The following is a 17,172-nucleotide window of genomic DNA, read 5'->3' on the forward strand; positions in this document are numbered from 1 at the left end:
CATCCGGTAACGCTCAGGGGTTACTCCTGGCTATGCGCTCAGAGGTCGCTCCTGGCTTGGGGGACCATATGGGACGCCGGGGGATCGAACCGCGGTCCGTCCTAGGCTAGCGCAGGTAAGGCAGGCACCTTACCTTTAGCGCCACCGCCCGGCCCCTCTTTAACATTTTTCAAGTGCCAGAAAGAAGAAAGTATTTCTTAAAAGCAAAATGATTTTCAGAATATAAATAAATAAATATGTTATTCTAATTTTCAATAAAAGACAAAATTCTAGGCTTACCACAGGATTGGGTTTGGGAGTATATACCCGTGCAGGTTTAATTCCAGTGAGAGGTTTGGACTTTACAGTAGCAGATAAAACTTCTGGCTGAGGCAACAATGGTTTCATAGGTTCAATGACAGAAGGTGTTGGAATATAAACTGGTTCTGGATCGATCTCTCCTTCAACTTTTACCCACAATGGATAATGTCGAACAGGTTGTTCAGGCTCTGTTTCACATATAGCTTAAAAAGAAGAATGATTTTAGGTGCTTTTGGCAACAAGTTTACTAAAGTATATTGCCAAAATATACCCTTATAAGCAATAGTACTAAAACAATATCCTCTTTTAAAACGAGCTTCGGTTATCTCCTTCACCAATTTTATCGAACAAATATTTGTAGAATACCAATTATAAATACTGTTTCAAACATTAGAAAGAATGAGGGGCCGGAGACATAGCATGGAGGTAAGGCATTTGCCTTGCAAGGATGGTGGTTTGAATCCCGACATCCCATATGGTGCCCTGAGCCTGCCAGGAGCGATTTCTGAGCGTAGAGCCAAGAGTAACCCGAGTGCTGCTGCGTGTGACCCAAAATCCAACCCCCCCCCAAATGAATGAATGAAAAAGTTTTTCAAGCTGAGATTACTTAAAGGACTAAAGTGCACGCTTTGCAGGAAGGGGCCCAGGGTTTGATTCCTGGTACTACATGGTTCCCCAAATAGGTGCCTGAGGAACATTACCTGAGCGACACCAGTTGTGATCCTAAAATAAAATAAAACGAAACAAAACAGAAATAAAGTTCCTGTCATCACAAAATTTATATGCCAGTGTAAGAAAATAAACTAGTATGAGCCAGAGCAGTGGTGCAGTAGTAGGGTGTTTGCCTTGCAAGAGGACGGACCATAGTTCGATCCCCTGGCATCCCATATGGTCCACCAAGCCAGGAGCAATTTCTTTCTTTCTTTTGGGTCACACCATGCAGCACTCAGGGATTAGGATTACTCCTGGCTCTACGCTACGCTCAGAAATTGCTCCTGGCAGGCTCAGGGGACCATATGGGATGTCAGGATTCGAACCACCATCCTTCTACCTTCATGCTATCTCTCCGGCCTCCAGCTATGATTTCTGAGCGCATAGCCAGGAGTAACCCCTGAGTGTCACCAGGTGTGGCCCAAAGGCCAAAAAAACAAAAAAAATAAAGAAAATAAACTAGTAAATCAAACTATGTAGTGTCAAGTAAATATCATAAAGTACAAGGTTGGTTAGAATAATATATAAACAATGGGGCCAGAGAAATAGTACAGCAAGCAGGACATTTTAAGTCTGACACACATTCAATTCCTGGCATTCCATGTGTTTCCCCGAACCTCCATTAGTAATTTATGAGCACAGGTCTATCAGGTGTGCCCCCAACCCCCCCCCCCCGAATAAAAACCAAAATAAAAATAAACAAACATGGGGCCGGAGAGATAGCATGGAGGTAAGACATTTGCCTTTCATCCAGAAGGTCGTTGGTTCAAATCCCGGCATCCCAAATGGTCCCTGGAACCTGCCAGGAGCAATTTCTGAGCATGAAGCCAGGAGTAAACCCTGAGCGCTGCCAGGTGTGACCCAAAAACCAAAAACCAAAAAAAAAAAAAAACAACAAAAAAAACAAAAAACAAAAAACAGGGGGGTTGGAGCAATATTACAGTGGTTAAGGCAGTAGGTTTCCTTGCAATGTGGCCACTTGGGTTCAATCTCGAGCAGGGGTGGTGAACACGTGGCTCCCAGCCAAAATGAATGCGGCTCTTTGCCTCTTATTATTTTGTATACTGTGGCTCTTTGCCAAGTTTGGATTTTGTTATGCTGCTTCTGAGGAGGGACCTCTGAGGAGATATCTCTGTGTGCGTAGTCCTGTCTCCCACCCCTCGAAAACAACTGCACGGGCCAGCGAGCGGGGGGACCCGTGTGTCACGTTTGGTCACAGCTTGAGTTAGTTCTTAGTGTGGAGGATGCAGCACACCCTCACCATCAATGCAGAATTTTTACCCTTATTCAAAATGGCAAAATGCAATATGTGTTAAATTAAATTAAAATTAAATTGTTAAAATTATATGCTTTTGTGTGAGTGTGTGTCTGTTTTGGCAGGTCACTGCATGGTGTGGCTCTCTGACTCTCACAGTTTAAAATTTTGGCTCTTTGTATCGAACTTGTTTGCCACCCCTGATCTCGAGCACCATCAGGAGAGATTGCTGAGTGCAGTCAGCAGTCATCCCTGAGCACCACTGGGTATGACCCAAAAACTAAAAAAAAAAAAAAAATTAAAAAAAAATTGGTTTTTGGATTACACCCAGCGACGTTCAGCGTTACTTCTGGCTCAGCACTCAGAAATCGCCCCTGGCAGGCTCAAAGGACTATATGGAATACCCGGAATCAAAGCACTGTTGGTCCTGGGTCAGCCACATACAAGGCAAATGCCCTACTGCTTTGCTATCTCTTCCGCCCCAAAAACAAAAAAATGTTTAAATATGGAACACTTCATGAATTTGTGTGTCATCCTTGCACAGGGGCCATGCTAATCTTCTCTGTATAGTTCCAATTTTATTATATGTGCTGCTGAAGCAAATACCAGAAACAAAATTTTTACAAAAACAAAACGGGAATAAGGCCCTGGGACCACCAAAAAATAAACAAAGGATGTTATCATAAATCGCAAGGTCAGCAGAAGTCTTATCTGTAACCATGAAAGATAACCATTTTATACTATACTTTAAATTTTTACAAGGGGCCAGAGAACTCTTATCAAAGTACTCTATCATGCTCTGAATGCAGAAGCTCTTGGGTTTAATCCTCAACAAAACATTGTCTCCCCAGCACTACTGGGTATAACCCTAAGCAAGAAGCTGAGAACAGCTCCTAAGCACTAAAGAAATTGTTCTGTGGTCTCAATACAAAAAAGAATTAAAGGGGCTGGAGATAGGACAGCAGTAGGGCATTTGCCTTGCATTTGGCTGATTCAGGAGGGACCTGGTTCAATTTCCAACACCCATATGGTCCCCCAGCCTGCCAGGTCCAATTTCTCTCTGTATTGTTCCAATTTTAGTATATGTGCTGTCAAAGGGAGCACCAAGACCGATTTCTGAATGCAGAGCGTCACTGGGTGTGGCCCAAACCAAGCAATCAATCAATGAAGTTTAAAAATGAAAGAAAAACAAAACAAAAAAAAATTAAAGAAGAGGGGCTGGAGCGATAGCATGGAGGTAAGGTGTTTACCTTTCATGCAGAAGGTCATCGGTTCAAATCCCGACATTCCATATGGTCCCCCGTGCATGTCAGGAGCAATTTCTGAGCACGGAGCCAGAAAAAAACCCTGAGCACTGCCGGGTATGACCCAAAAGCCACAAAAATGAAAGAGAGAGGGAGAGGGAGAGAGAGGGAGAGAGAGAGAGAGGGAGAGGGGGGGAGAGAGAGAGGGAGGGGGGAGAGAGGGAAGGAAGGAAGGAAGGAAGGAAGGAAGGAAGGAAGGAAGGAAGGAAGGAAGGAAGGAAGGAAGGAAGGAAGGAAGGAAGGAAGGAAGGAAGGAAGGAAGGAAGGAAACTTTACAGAAAGACACAAAATTACATACTAAATCGCAAAATAAGCACTTAATAAATTTAAATTCATTTAAATGTTACAACAGTCCTTGAGATACATTTTTTCCCATTTTGCAGAAACTGAGGTTCAGGGAGTTAAACAGTAAGAGAAAGAGGCAAGATCAAATCCAGTCAATAGGGTTCCAGAGACTGAGCTGTTTGCTATACTTACATCTTGCTGACAAACTATAATTCAAAAGGCATAGGTACAAAAATGTATTAACAGAAAATTACTGAAATCAGGCTGGAGTGACAGCACAGCGGTACAGTGTTTGCCTTGCACGTGGCCAATGGCAATCCATATGGTCCCCCATGCCTACTAGGAGCAATTTCTCTCTTTTTTTTTTTTTTGTTTTTGGTTTTTGTTTTTGGTTTTTGGGTCACACCTGGCAGCGCTCAGGGTTTACTCCTGGCTCTATGCTTAGGAATCGCTCCTGGCAGACTGGGGGACCATATGGGATGCCGGGATTTGAACCACCGACCTTCTGCATGCAAGGCACAAGGCCTTACCTCCATGCTATCTCTCCAGCCCCACCCCACCAGGAGCAATTTCTAAGCACAGAGCCAGGAGTAACCTGAGTGCTACTGGGTGTGGCCCAAAATTCAAAACACTAATAAAAAAATGAAAACAACTGAAATCAAAACCTGGAGAAAATCACATATATCATCTAGAATCTATACAAAAGAAAGCATGAATTATTTAGCCAAAGTAAGTGGCTGGATCTTTATTTTTAAACCAATCCCTGCTTTCCTATAAAGAAGCTATTGGGGGGGGGGGGGCGCCCGCAGGAGAGATAGCATGGAGGTAGGGCATTTGCCTTGCATGCAGAAGAACGGTGGTTCAAATCTCGGCATCCCATATGGTCCCCTGTGCCTGCCAGGAGCGATTTCTGACCGTAGAGCCAGGAGTAACCCCTGATTGCTGCTGGGTGTGCCCCAAAAACCAAAAAAAAAAAAAAAAAAAGCTATCAGGAAGCACACACTACATTTTCCATGTTAAGAGTACTCAGAGAAGATATAAATGGTTTTAAGCCAAAAATCGTTTGCTTAGAGTCACATAAAATGTAATTGAGCATCAATTCACACTTAATCCAAATATTCAGCTTAATCAACCTTCCATAATGAAACAAAATCAAAATTACTGTCTGATTCCCATGGAAGGTTTATATGCTCTGAACATTAAGACTACTAGTTTGGGGGCCAGAGGAGTAATAGCATAGCAGGTAGCACATTTGTCTTGCATGTGGCCAACCCACGTTCAATCCCTGGTATCCCATATGGTCCCCAAGTCCGCTAGAACACACAAAAAAAATATTGAATAGTGCTTTGAAGTTACAATATAGGTAAGTCGGAGTGGGTGAGAGAATGGAGGGACCCACAGGAAAGTAACTAGGAACACTAACAGAGGAAAGAGGACAATGGTGAGGAATTTGGTCTGGAACATTGCAGATTGCATTTAGTCTGGAATTTGGTCTGGTAACTTTGAAACTCACAATGATTCTATATATCGAAAAACAGAAACAAAGCAAACACTATTGTCTTTGACTTTTTTTTTTTTTTTTTTGGTTTTTGGGCCATACCCATTTGATGCTCAGGGGTCGCTCCTGGCTTGGGGGGACCATATGGGACACCGGGGGATCGAACCACGGTCCGTCCTAGCGCTTGCAAGGCAGACACCTTACCTCTAGCGCCACCTTCCTGGCCCCGTCTTTGACTTCTTTCAATGATCTTGCAAGGATTTTCTTAGTTTTGATTTGAGACAAATCAATGAATACATAAGGCTGTAGAAAGTGGGGGCCAGAGAGATAACACACAAGTAGGGCTTTGCCTTGCACGTGGCCAATCCCGGACGAATAGTAGTTCTAACCTGGCATCCCATATGGTCAGTCCCCCAAGCCTGCCAGGAGCAATTTCTGAGTGCAGAGGCAGGGGTAAATCCTGAGTGGCGCCAGGTATGACCCAAAAACAAACAAAAAAGTGAAAAGTAAAATTATCAAAATATTTAAATTTGGAAAATTTGACATTTTTAAAATAAAATTCACACAAGGCTGAAGAGATTGTACAAGCGATTACGAAGTTTGTTTGCCTTGCATGTTATGACCCCAGTTTGATCCTCAGAACCTCCAGAAATAATACAGAACATAGTCAGGAGTATACCCCCAAAAGTATACCGTATAATACTCAGCTATTCTGTTCTTGTTTTAGACTCAAAATTCCTCACACCCAGTGAATGACTCAAATCATAGAGTCTTGTGGAAATTATTGGCTTTTTTTTTTGTTTTTTTGGGTCACACTCAGCGGCGCTCAGGGGTTACCCTGGCTCTGTGCTCAGAAATCGCTCCTGGCAGGCACGGGGACCCCCTACCCTATGTGATGCCTGGATTCTAACCATCATCTGTCCTGGGTCAGCTGCATGCAAGGCAAACGCACTACCTCTGTGCTATCTCTCCAGAAATTACTTCTTTAGGTGAGGTTGAGGTAGAGAATATATAATCTCGATGTGGTAATCATCAGTTCATAAAGTAAATATAGCCAAAATTGAGTTATATGCTTCAGATGCAACTATATTTGTAAAGAACACATCAATAATTTTTGAGAAAAAAAAAGCTAAATTATACTGATCAAATTTTTATTTACAAAGCCTGGAATGATAGCACAGCTGTAGGGCATTTGCCTTGCACGCTGCCAACCTGAGACAGACCTGGGTTTGATCTCCAGCATCCCATATGGTCCCAGAGCCTGCCAGGAGCAATTTCTGAGTGCAGAGCCAAGACTAATCCCTGAGCCAGGTGTGGCCCAAAAACATAAATAAATAATTAAACAGACAAACAATTTTTTTTTTTTTTGGTTTTTTGGGTCACACCCGGCGGTGCTCAGGGGTTACTCCTGGCTGTCTGCTCAGAAATAGCTCCTGGCAGGCACGGGGGACCATATGGGACACCGGGATTCGAACCAACCACTTTAGGTTCTGGATCAGCTGCTTGCAAGGCAAACACCGCTGTGCTATCTCTCCGGGCCCACAAATTTTTATTTAGAGAAAATGCAGGTGGGGAATAAAAGAGTAAGAAACACAGACACACATGCGCAAAAAATATTTAAGCACATTCCACAGTTAAATGAAAAGATATTCAATTTAGCACCAAAAAAGTCATTTTTAAGAGAAAACTTTATAAAAAGTTATATGTGTGTCATGCATATGCATTAAACAAACCATGTAATATAGTATTTAAGGAAATAAAAATCTTTAAATAACTGATCAGTATGTGTGGAATTTTTTTCTTTTTTTGGTTTTTGGGCCACACCCAGTGACGCTCAGGGATTACTCCTAACTATGCGCTCAGAAATCACTCCTGGCTTGGGAGACCATATGGGATGCCACAATCGAACCACGGTCTGTCCTACATCAGCCAAGCACAAGGCAAATGCCCTGCTGCTGGGCCACCGCTCCAGCTCCATTAGTATTTGGGTATCTTTAGGCCGGAAAGACAAAACAGATAAGGAAAGGTATTTTCCTTGCATATGGTATAGCCAACTTGGGCTCAATCCTTGGCATCCTATATGGTCTGCCCACTGCCAGGAGTAATTCCTGAGTCCAGACACAAGAATAATCTCTTAGCATCTTTGAATGTGGCCCCAAACCAAAATTAGATAAATAAAATAAGTACATAGTTGTTCGGTTTTTCTAGTTTTTTTTTTTTGGGGGGGGGGTCATACCTGGCAATGTTCAGGAGTTATTCTGCACTCAAAAATTGCTCCTGGAAGGCTGAGGGGACTATATGGGATGCCAGAAATACAACAGAGCTCTGTCTCAGGTTAGCCACATGCAAGGCAAATGCCCTACCACTGTGTTATCTCCAGCCCTGGTACATAGTATTTTAAATAGGTTTATTTACAAATATTCATACTTTACTAAAAACATAAAAAGGTAGTACTAATTCTCAATAAATACTCACTATATTCCAGCTTCTTTCTCTTTTTTTTCTCTTTCAACTGTTCTTCCTCTTCCCTGATTCCTTCTTCCTCTCTTGGTTCTTCCCCCAAATTTTCATAAAACAGTGGATCACGATGTGCAGCCTTCCTCTGGAAATGCTTTGTTTTGGATCCCCCTTTCACTAGCACAACTTTTCTTTTTAAACAAGTACAACCAAACATGCAGTCTGGTCGACGGCAGTGAGCAGGCTGGCGTTTCTCCAAAGCTAGACTGGAACATATACATCCCAATCGACAGAAGTCATTGTTGCATGGAGGGGCTCGTTTCCTTATGATTGTGTGTATAGGTTTGGTTTTGAGAGATGCCTACAGTTAAAACAGAAAATTGAAAATTTAAACACCACCAACAAAGTCAATACAGAATGAAAACATAATTCATTCACATATGTAATGAAATGACTTAATATAAAATTTAAAAAAATAGACAAAAGGAAAAAAGAACAAAAAATTAAAAAGAATTTTTTTTTTTTGCTTTTGGGCCACATCCAGTGATACTCAGGTGTTATTCCTGGCTCTGCGCTCAGAAATTGCTTCTGGCAGGTTTGGGGACCATATGGGGATGCCAGGAATCAAACCCAGGTCCGTCCCAGCTAGGCGTGTGCAAGCCAAATTACCCTACCGCTGTACTATCTCTCCAGCCTGAAATAAATTTTTTAAATGAGTTAAAATAAAATTACATCTAGTCACATGTTGATCAGACTTCATTGATTCTGAACAGTAATACCACAAGATAATCAGGGTTCAAAGAGCATGAACATGAACATAAACAGAATTCTGAGAAATCTTCTAATCTAATATATATCACAGAGAAGAAAGTATTTTAATCAATGAGACAAAAATAAAAAAAAATCTGAGTCTTCTCAATAGAAAGCACACATCATATTCTACGGCAGGGGTCTCAAACTCAATTTACCTGGGGGCCACAGGAGGCAAAGTCGGGGTGATCCTTGAGTGCAAAGTCAGTAGTAAGCCTTGAACATTGGGGGGAGGGGGTGTGACCCAAAGAACTAAAACAAAACAAAACAAAAAAAGATTCCTCTAGGGCAGGGCCACAAGTTTGAGACCCCTGTAGGGCAAAGCTGACAAATATTAAGGCTGAAAAACGTCGGTCATATCCACGTGGTTTCATAAAGCTTCACGGGGATCCAGGTATACTGGTTAACATGTCTATTTCACAACAACAGCAAAATTGAAAAACTACAAAAACATAGGATATGCAAAGCCCAAAGTATTTAATATCTGGTCTATTCCAGAAAGTCAACTGGCCTGCTCTATAATAAAATAAATATTTAGAAGCCATAACAGTTAGTATTCCTATTATCAGATTATAGCTCTAAAATTTATTAACAATTTAAAATTAAAAAGCCAGTGAACTACATCAACTGAATGCCATTCCTAAACCCTCCAACAGAAATGGCCCAGCTCTGAGACTAAAGTCAAATGTAATTAGCTAAATCCTTTCAGGTAAGACTAAACTACAAGACTAAAGACTCTGGGTTTTCCCTTGTGAAATATGATTAGTCAAGCCCCCAACATACCCACCCGGCAACCAGAAAACCCAGCAGCAGTCCACACACACAGGCCCCATCTCCGTAGAACATTTGAGTAAAAAAAACAAATGCGAAAGATATCTATACAGCTGATAGAAGATTAACTAAATGTCCACTCTTCCTTCCAAAATGCCTTTTTCCCCTTTTCCCCTCACTAAACTAATTCTAACCGAACATTAATGTGGATCTAGAATATATATACTTACTTGAGCAGTAAGGAGAGTTGTTAAGGATACATCTGCTCGCTCTTCAGTGATATAAGTCCTTGGTTTTCCTTCCCAAAGCGCACAGTCTTCCAGGTCCATTAGCTTCACTTGAGACTTAGACAAACCTGGAGGACGAGTTCCCTGTTGCTGTTGCTGGTTATGTGTCTGTCGCAAACTAATCTGCTTTGGAAATACATTTTCATCTACACCTGATACAACCAAGTTATTCACTTCATTTTCTGAGATGGAGCTTGAAGAATTCTTTGTAACTTTATCTCCTGGAGTCATCTGAGCATGTTTCTGCTTTGGTGAAATGGGGTAAGGTAAAATGGATTTAAAAGATGACTTAGTTCGGTTACTGGAAGTAGGCTGTTTGTTTTGGGACTTCGCCTTTCGAGAGACTGGGGGTACAGAATGAGACTTTGAAGAGTAAGAGGTAGAAGGAGAACCAGCAGATTGCTTCTTTAATACACTATCAAGCGTCCGTACGTAGCTGGTACTCTTGGTAGGAAGTTGGTATACAACAGGAGATGTGGGAGCATTGGCAGAGAAACCCATACTTGTTTCCATCAGCTTGCCTTCATTTTCCAAATATTCATCTAGCTTATCACTGCAGAAAGCTGAACGATTTTTCAGTGAACCTTCTGCATTTCCACCTATAAATAAGGAGACATAGATAATAAATTTAATGTGTTTAGATCTTTAGATACAAAATTTAAAAAATTTAAAAAGAAGAATATGAAAGAGACAAGAACCATTACATCACAATTCAATTTTCTATGTAATGAATTAGTAAAATTAACAAATAAAGATGCTTTTACAGCTTTTACAGTAACAGAAAGAATAGTCTATAAACGGTTTCAGGAATTACTTAAACCTAACATAGTGGGGCCGGAGAGATAGCACAGTGATTTGCCTTGCATGTGGCCGACCCAAGACTGACCTGAGTTCAATTCCTAGAATCCCATATGGTCCAGAGCCTACTAGAAACAATTAATATCTGAGTGCAAAGCCAGGACTGACACCTGAGCGATGCCAAGTGTGGCCAAAAACACACAAACAAAACAATAACAACAAACCCTAACATAGTAAATTTCAGAGGAACACAGGGAATGGTCAAAAATACTTTTTCCAACTGGTACATTTACACGGTGGAATACTATGCAGCCGTCAAAAATATGTGAATGGACATGGAAATAAGCTGAGTGAAGTAAGTCAGAGGGAGAGAGATAGACACAGAATAGTCTCACTCATCTATGGGTTTTAAGAAAAGTAAAAGACATTATTGTACTAATACAGAGATACAATAGAGATGAGGGCTGGAAGGACTGGCTCACAATATGAAGCCTACCACAAAAAGTATTGAGTTCAGTTAGAGAAATAACTACACTGACAACTATCATGACAATGGTAATGAGTGAGAGAAATATAGTGTCTGCCTTAAATACAGGCAAGGGGTGATGAGGAGGGAGTTGGGAGGCATTGGTAGTGGGAATGTTGCACTGGTGAAGGGAGATGTTCTCTTTTTTTGTTGTTTGTTTTTGTTTTTTTGTTTTCTGAGCCACACTCGGTAAACACTCAGGGGTTACTCCTGACTCTGTGCTCAGAAATCGCCCCTGGCAGGCTAGGGGGACCATATGGGATGCCAGGATTCGAACCACTGTCCATCGCAAACGCCCTACTGCTGTGCTATCTCTCCGGCCCTGATCTTTTTTATAACTAAAACCCAACTACAAATATGTTTGTAATCATGGTGCTGAAATAAAGACAAATATATAAAAACTTTTTCCTTTAGGTTATTTTAAAACATGAAAAAGAGACCAGAAATTAATAATCAGTTTTAGCACAAAGCCTTTGGCCACTTGTTCCAACATATCTAACTAATTACCTTCATTCCTAGAGGCAGAAGCATTTTGAAACTTTCCCCTCCAACCTTTTATCTTGGTAAAGTCGTTGGTCTTGCCGGTCCTAGAAACAAATGGAAATCCAGCATCTATAAAATAAAAAGTAGATGGTGACCAAAATTGGCAGGACAGTTTTCTTTTACTAATATTTTATCAAAATTATATAGAGATCATTATTAAGGTGGCCAAGAGAAAATGGTCTCAGAATGTCTTAAATGTCTCTTAACTTTTCTTATATCACAATTATGTTTAGCTTTATAAATGAAGCACACTCACCAGGAGAGGTAGGGTTGGTTCCTGTGAGGTTCCAAAAAGGAAAGCTATTAGCTGGAGCCAAAGGTAGCTGTACTCCCAGGTATTTAAGATCAATGCTCATCGATGGATCCACAGAATTCAACTTTAAGCCAACTACAAGAAAAAAGGACCACAGACAGGTGGTGGTGTTGTTTTTGTTAATGTGGGGGGAACCTAAGAGACTAAAGAAAGTCAAAAGTAAAAATGATGAAAAATGGGCCTGGAGAGATAGCACAGCGGTGTTTGCCTTGCAAGCAGCCGATTCAGGACTAAAGGTGGTTGGTTTGAATCCCGGTGTCCCATATGGCCCCCCGTGCCTGCCAGGAGGAGCTATTTCTGAGCAGACAGCCAGGAGTAACCCCTGAGCAATGCCGGGTGTAGCTCAAAAAAAAAAAAAACCAAAAAAAAAAAAAAAAAAGATGAAAAGTGGCAGATTTTAAAATGACGCTGTGATTTATAACACCTGGTATGTATTGTATACTATTCTCTTCTCACCTTGGCTGTAGATAAGGCCTTGATTTGCTTCTATCCAGTGTAAATGGAGATAGGATATACATTATTATGAGTCTGTGACAACTTGATCACTCCACTCATCCTTTTAGAGCTCCAAGAACATAAATTTTGCCAACAGTCTGAGGAAAACTGGAAGAAACTTTTTTTTTTTTTTTTGGGTTTTTTTTTTGGGCCACACCCGGTAACGCTCAGGGGTTACTCCTGGCTATGCGCTCAGAAGTTGCTCCTGGCTTGGGGGACCATATGGGACACCGGGGGATCGAACCACGGTCCGTCCAAGGCTAGCGCAGGCAAGGCAGGCACCTTACCTTTAGCGCCACTGCCCGGCCCTGGAAGAAACTTTCTTCCCAGTCAAGACTGATGAAAAACTAGACCCAACCAACATTTTCCTAGCTTCAAGAGACCCTAAGGCAGAAGAGACTCAAAACCTGATCCAGGTAATTCTGATAAGTAAATGTGATGTCTCTATATGCATTATCTATCAGATGCAACCATAAAGAACTTAAAACTTACAAGAGTGCTCACTTCGGCAGCACATATACTAAAATTGGAACGATACAGAGAAGATTAGCATGGCCCCTGCGCAAGGATGACACGCAAATTCGTGAAGCGTTCCATATTTTTAACAAAAAAAGAGAAGAAAAACTTACAAGAAAACCCCATGAAGAAAGAAAGGGATACTATATAGAATTGTGTGAGGGGTGACAGTATTTAGTTAAATTGACTAAAGTCCCTAGAGCCTGTCCCAGGAGCAACATATGAGTGCAGAGCCAGGAGTAACCCTTGAGTGTGGCCAGATATGACCCAAAAACAAACAAAAAACACATGGGGGGGTGGAGCAACAGCATAACGGGGAGGGCATTTGCATTGTATTCAGCCAACCTGGGTTCAACCTGGCCTCCCATACAAGCCACAGAGCCTCCAAGGAGTGATTTCTAAATGCAGAGCAAGGAGTAAACCCTTAGCATCACTGGTGGACCTCCCTGCAAAATTAATCCCAAGAAAGCATAAAGTTCTTTCCAAATTCAATTGGTTTTGCTTTTTATCATTATTAGGAACTATATTTTTTCCTTGTTTTCTTTCTTTGGGCCACACCTGGTAAACTTGGGTTGTTCCTGGATATGCACACAGAAATTACTCCTGACTAGGGGGACAATATGGGACTCTAGGTATCATCAACCAGGTCCATCCAGGATTTGCCATGTGCAAGGCAAACACCCTACTGCCGTGCTATCGCTCCAGCCCCTGGAACTACTTTGTCAATTAAGAAATAACTACACTAATAACTATCATGACAATCTTTTTTTTTTTTTTTTTTTTTTTTTTAAATTTTGGGCCACAGCCAGTAACACTCAGGGATTACTCCTGGCTATGTGCTCAGAAATCGCTCCTGGCTTTGGGGAACATATGGGACTGTAGGGGATCGAAACGTCCTAAGCTAACTCAGGCAAGGCAGATGCCTTAACACTTGCGCCACCACTCCAGCCCTATCATGACAATCTTAATGAGAGAAGTAGAATACCTGTCTCAAATACAGGCAAGGATTGGGGGTGGGGGGGGGCGCGTTGGTGGTGGGAATGTTGCACAGGTGAAGGGGGATGTTCTGTTTATGACTGAAACTCAACTACAATCATACTTGTTATCATGGTGCTTAAATAAAGATTTTATATTAAAAAAAAATTCTTAACCAAAAACTTTTTTTTCTCACATGATTTCCCACTGACATCACTTCATAACCATAGAGCTGGATCCTGCATTACATGTTCCTTCACAAACATGGTTCCAAAACAAAAAGAAACACCAGGGACAAGAGTGATGGTACAACATGTCCAGGGCATTTGCCTTGCATAATGACCCACGTTTGATCCTTGGCATTCATAATAGTCCCCTCAAGTACACCAGGAGTGATCCCTAGTGTAGAGCCAGGAGAAATGCCTGTGCACTGCTAGGTATGGCCCCCAAACACGAAACCACACAGGAAGATTTACTTTGGGACAGGATAGCTCAAAAAGTTAAAGCACATGCTTTGATGCAGGACCCTCTGGTTAAATCCTAGCACTACATAATCTCATAAGCACCACTAAAAGTGACACTGAGTCAAAAGTAGTTCTTGAATTCTCTCTGGGAATGGTCCAACCCTCTTTTTACCCCTCAAATAAACAGAACTTGGGGGGTGTGAAGAGAAAAGGACAAGCTTTAGGTCAAAGACAAAATGATCTAGAATAGTATCTAACAAAAAAATACCTTCCTATAGCAAAATTCACTAAAATATAAAGCATCTATGGGCCCGGAGAGATAGCACAGTGGCATTTGCCTTGCAAGCAGCCGATCCAGGACCAAAGGTGGTTGGTTCGAATCCCGGTGTCCCATATGGTCCCCCGTGCCTGCCAGGAGCTATTTCTGAGCAGACAGCCAGGAGTAACTCCTGAGCACTGCCGGGTGTGGCCCAAAAACAAAATATAAAGCATCTATATAAACACACGTGAGGAATATAGGCAACAGAAAAAAAGGCAGAAATATGTAAGAAAATCTCTAGCTAAGAATCACTCTAACACTACATTTAGATCTTTCTTAGTATCTGAAAGAAGGTAATTCAATGTGACAAGAACCATTTAAATGCCAGATGTAGAGCACTTAATTGCTTTGAGTATGTAATGACCCAGGTTCAATTCCTGCAATTGCTGGGAGCAAAACAAATTTATAGCTCAACAGTATGCAAACTTTGCATGCAGGAGGCTAGGTAACATCCTTAGTACACGGTTGCCTGAACCAAGCTGGAAAAATTCTTGTACATCATTAGGAATAGTCCCCAAATGAACCAAAATCTTAAGGGGTCAAGTGGTGGCGCAAGTGACAGGGCATTTGCCTTGCACGCACTAACCTAGGGTAGACTGTGGTTTGATTCCCCAGCGTCCCATATGGGCCAAGCCAGGAGTGATTTCTTTCCTTTTTTTTTTGGTTTTTGGGTTTTGGGTCACACCCGGCAGCACTGAGGGGTTATTCCCGGTTCTATGCTCAGAATTCGCCCCTGGCAGGCACAGGGGACCATATGGGATGCCAGGATTCGAACTACCATCTTTCTGCATGAAAGGCAAACGCCTTACCTCCGTGCTCTCAGGCCCCCAGGAGTGATTTCTGAGCACATAGCTAGGAATAAACCCGAGTGTCACTGGGTATGGCCCAAACACTGCCCCCCCCCCAAAAAAAAAAACCACCAAAAGCTTCAATAATAGTAGTTTCAAAAGAGACAGCATAGAGATAAGGCACTTGCCTAGCATGCAGCAAACACAGGCTGAATTCTCAGCACCACAAAAGGGAAAGCCCTAGCAGGAGTAATCTCAGAAACAGAGCCATAGTAAGCCCTAAGAAGAGCCAGGTAAGGTCCCAAAACAATAATAAAAGAAATAAAATATAAATAATGAAATGAATAAATGGGAATATAAAACTGTACAAAAATTTCCAAATTTATGCAAATATTCCAACCACAAGAAGGGAAAGCATAACTCACAGTTATTAAGTATGGGATATATACATGTAATGACTTTCTTCCAAAGAACATAGCAGAGAGGATCAATGACAAAACCAAGTAATAGCAGACACTCTTTTTTTGTTTTGTTTTGTTTTTTGTTTGTTTTTGGGCCACACCCATTTGACACTCAGGGGTTACTCCTGACTATGTGCTCAGAAATCAACCCTGGCTTGGGGGATGGAACCGAGGTCCTTCCTTGGCTAGCGCTTTCAAGGCAGACACCTTACCTCTAGCGCCACCTTCCCGGCCCCTAACAGACACTCTTAATATAAGATGAAAATAGAATTTTGTTTTATCTTTCTCATATGAACATATAATCATAAGAAAAACATGATTCACCATGAGAAAAACATCAGTCAAATCCCAATAGAGGCCATTCTATACCAAGTATTTGATGAGTAGTCCTCAAAATTCTCAAGGTCATTAAAAATAAACAGAAGAAAAATTATAATGCTAATAGTCTAAAAATTATCCCAGGCAAAAAATTTCCAAGAAGACAAAAATATTCTATAGATTTTTGAGATTGGGTCACACCTAATAATGCCCAGGGATTACTCTTGGCTCTGTGGCTCATTCATTATTCCTGGCAGTGCTCAGGGGACCACATATGAGGTACCAAGAATTGAATCCAAGTAGTCTCTGCATTGCAAGGAAAGCACCTTACCTGCTTGACTATCTCTCTGGCCTTTACACTAAATATTGAAACTTTAGAACTAAGATTAAAACAAATATACTTATTTCAGATTGAAAGAACACAATATAAATGTTGTGATATCTATGCATTAGAGATATATAACAAAAAATAAAAGTGGGGAAAAATTTTAACAGGTAGAGAAAAACTGGATTAAATTGTGTAACTTGTGTACATTAACTGTTACTATCGAAAAACTATGACTTCACAGTGACTATCTCAACCTACTGTAACAGTCTTTTATCGCATGACTGAGATATGCACACTTTAAAATATCAGACACAAAGGTAGATTCACATAAAGAAAAATATGTCAGAGGAGAGCCAAAGAGATAGGGAGCTTCCCTTACATAAGGCTGACCCAGGTTTGATCCCTGGCATTCCATATGTTTCCCTGAGCCAGCCAGAAGTAATTGATGAGTTCAGAGGCAGGAGTATAGCCTGAGCACTGCCAGTTGTGACTCCCCAAAACAAAAATGAACAAAAAAGGGTCAGAGAGACAATAAAGTGGTTAAGGCACAAGCCTTGCACAAGTCAACCTGGTTTCCATTCCCACCACCACATATTGCTCTCCTAAGCACCAAGAGCAATCCCTAAACATTGCAGGATACAGCCAAATAA

The 17,172-nt window shown here is 41.4% G+C and overlaps 1 protein-coding gene and 2 non-coding genes across 3 annotated transcripts in view; 1 reads left to right on the top strand and 2 right to left on the bottom strand.

The window, feature by feature from the left end:
- Positions 1 to 17,172, bottom strand: part of MGA (MAX dimerization protein MGA) — a 91,790-nt gene that overhangs the window by 45,150 nt on the left and 29,468 nt on the right. Inside the window, exons 6-10 of the mRNA XM_049782134.1 lie at positions 11,802 to 11,933; positions 11,510 to 11,614; positions 9,622 to 10,277; positions 7,829 to 8,171; positions 280 to 503 (exon numbers count right to left, since the gene is read on the bottom strand). Coding sequence (XP_049638091.1) covers positions 280 to 503; positions 7,829 to 8,171; positions 9,622 to 10,277; positions 11,510 to 11,614; positions 11,802 to 11,933 — 1,460 coding nt within the window. The remainder of the gene's footprint in view (positions 1 to 279; positions 504 to 7,828; positions 8,172 to 9,621; positions 10,278 to 11,509; positions 11,615 to 11,801; positions 11,934 to 17,172) is intronic.
- Positions 2,766 to 2,868, bottom strand: LOC126021518 (U6 spliceosomal RNA). Its single transcript, XR_007500029.1, has one exon. It is a non-coding gene; the product is annotated as a U6 spliceosomal RNA (small nuclear RNA).
- Positions 12,850 to 12,956, top strand: LOC126021398 (U6 spliceosomal RNA). Its single transcript, XR_007499916.1, has one exon. It is a non-coding gene; the product is annotated as a U6 spliceosomal RNA (small nuclear RNA).

The sequence above is a fragment of the Suncus etruscus genome, chromosome 10 (genome assembly GCF_024139225.1).
Source record: "Suncus etruscus isolate mSunEtr1 chromosome 10, mSunEtr1.pri.cur, whole genome shotgun sequence".
Lineage (NCBI taxonomy): Eukaryota > Metazoa > Chordata > Mammalia > Eulipotyphla > Soricidae > Suncus > Suncus etruscus.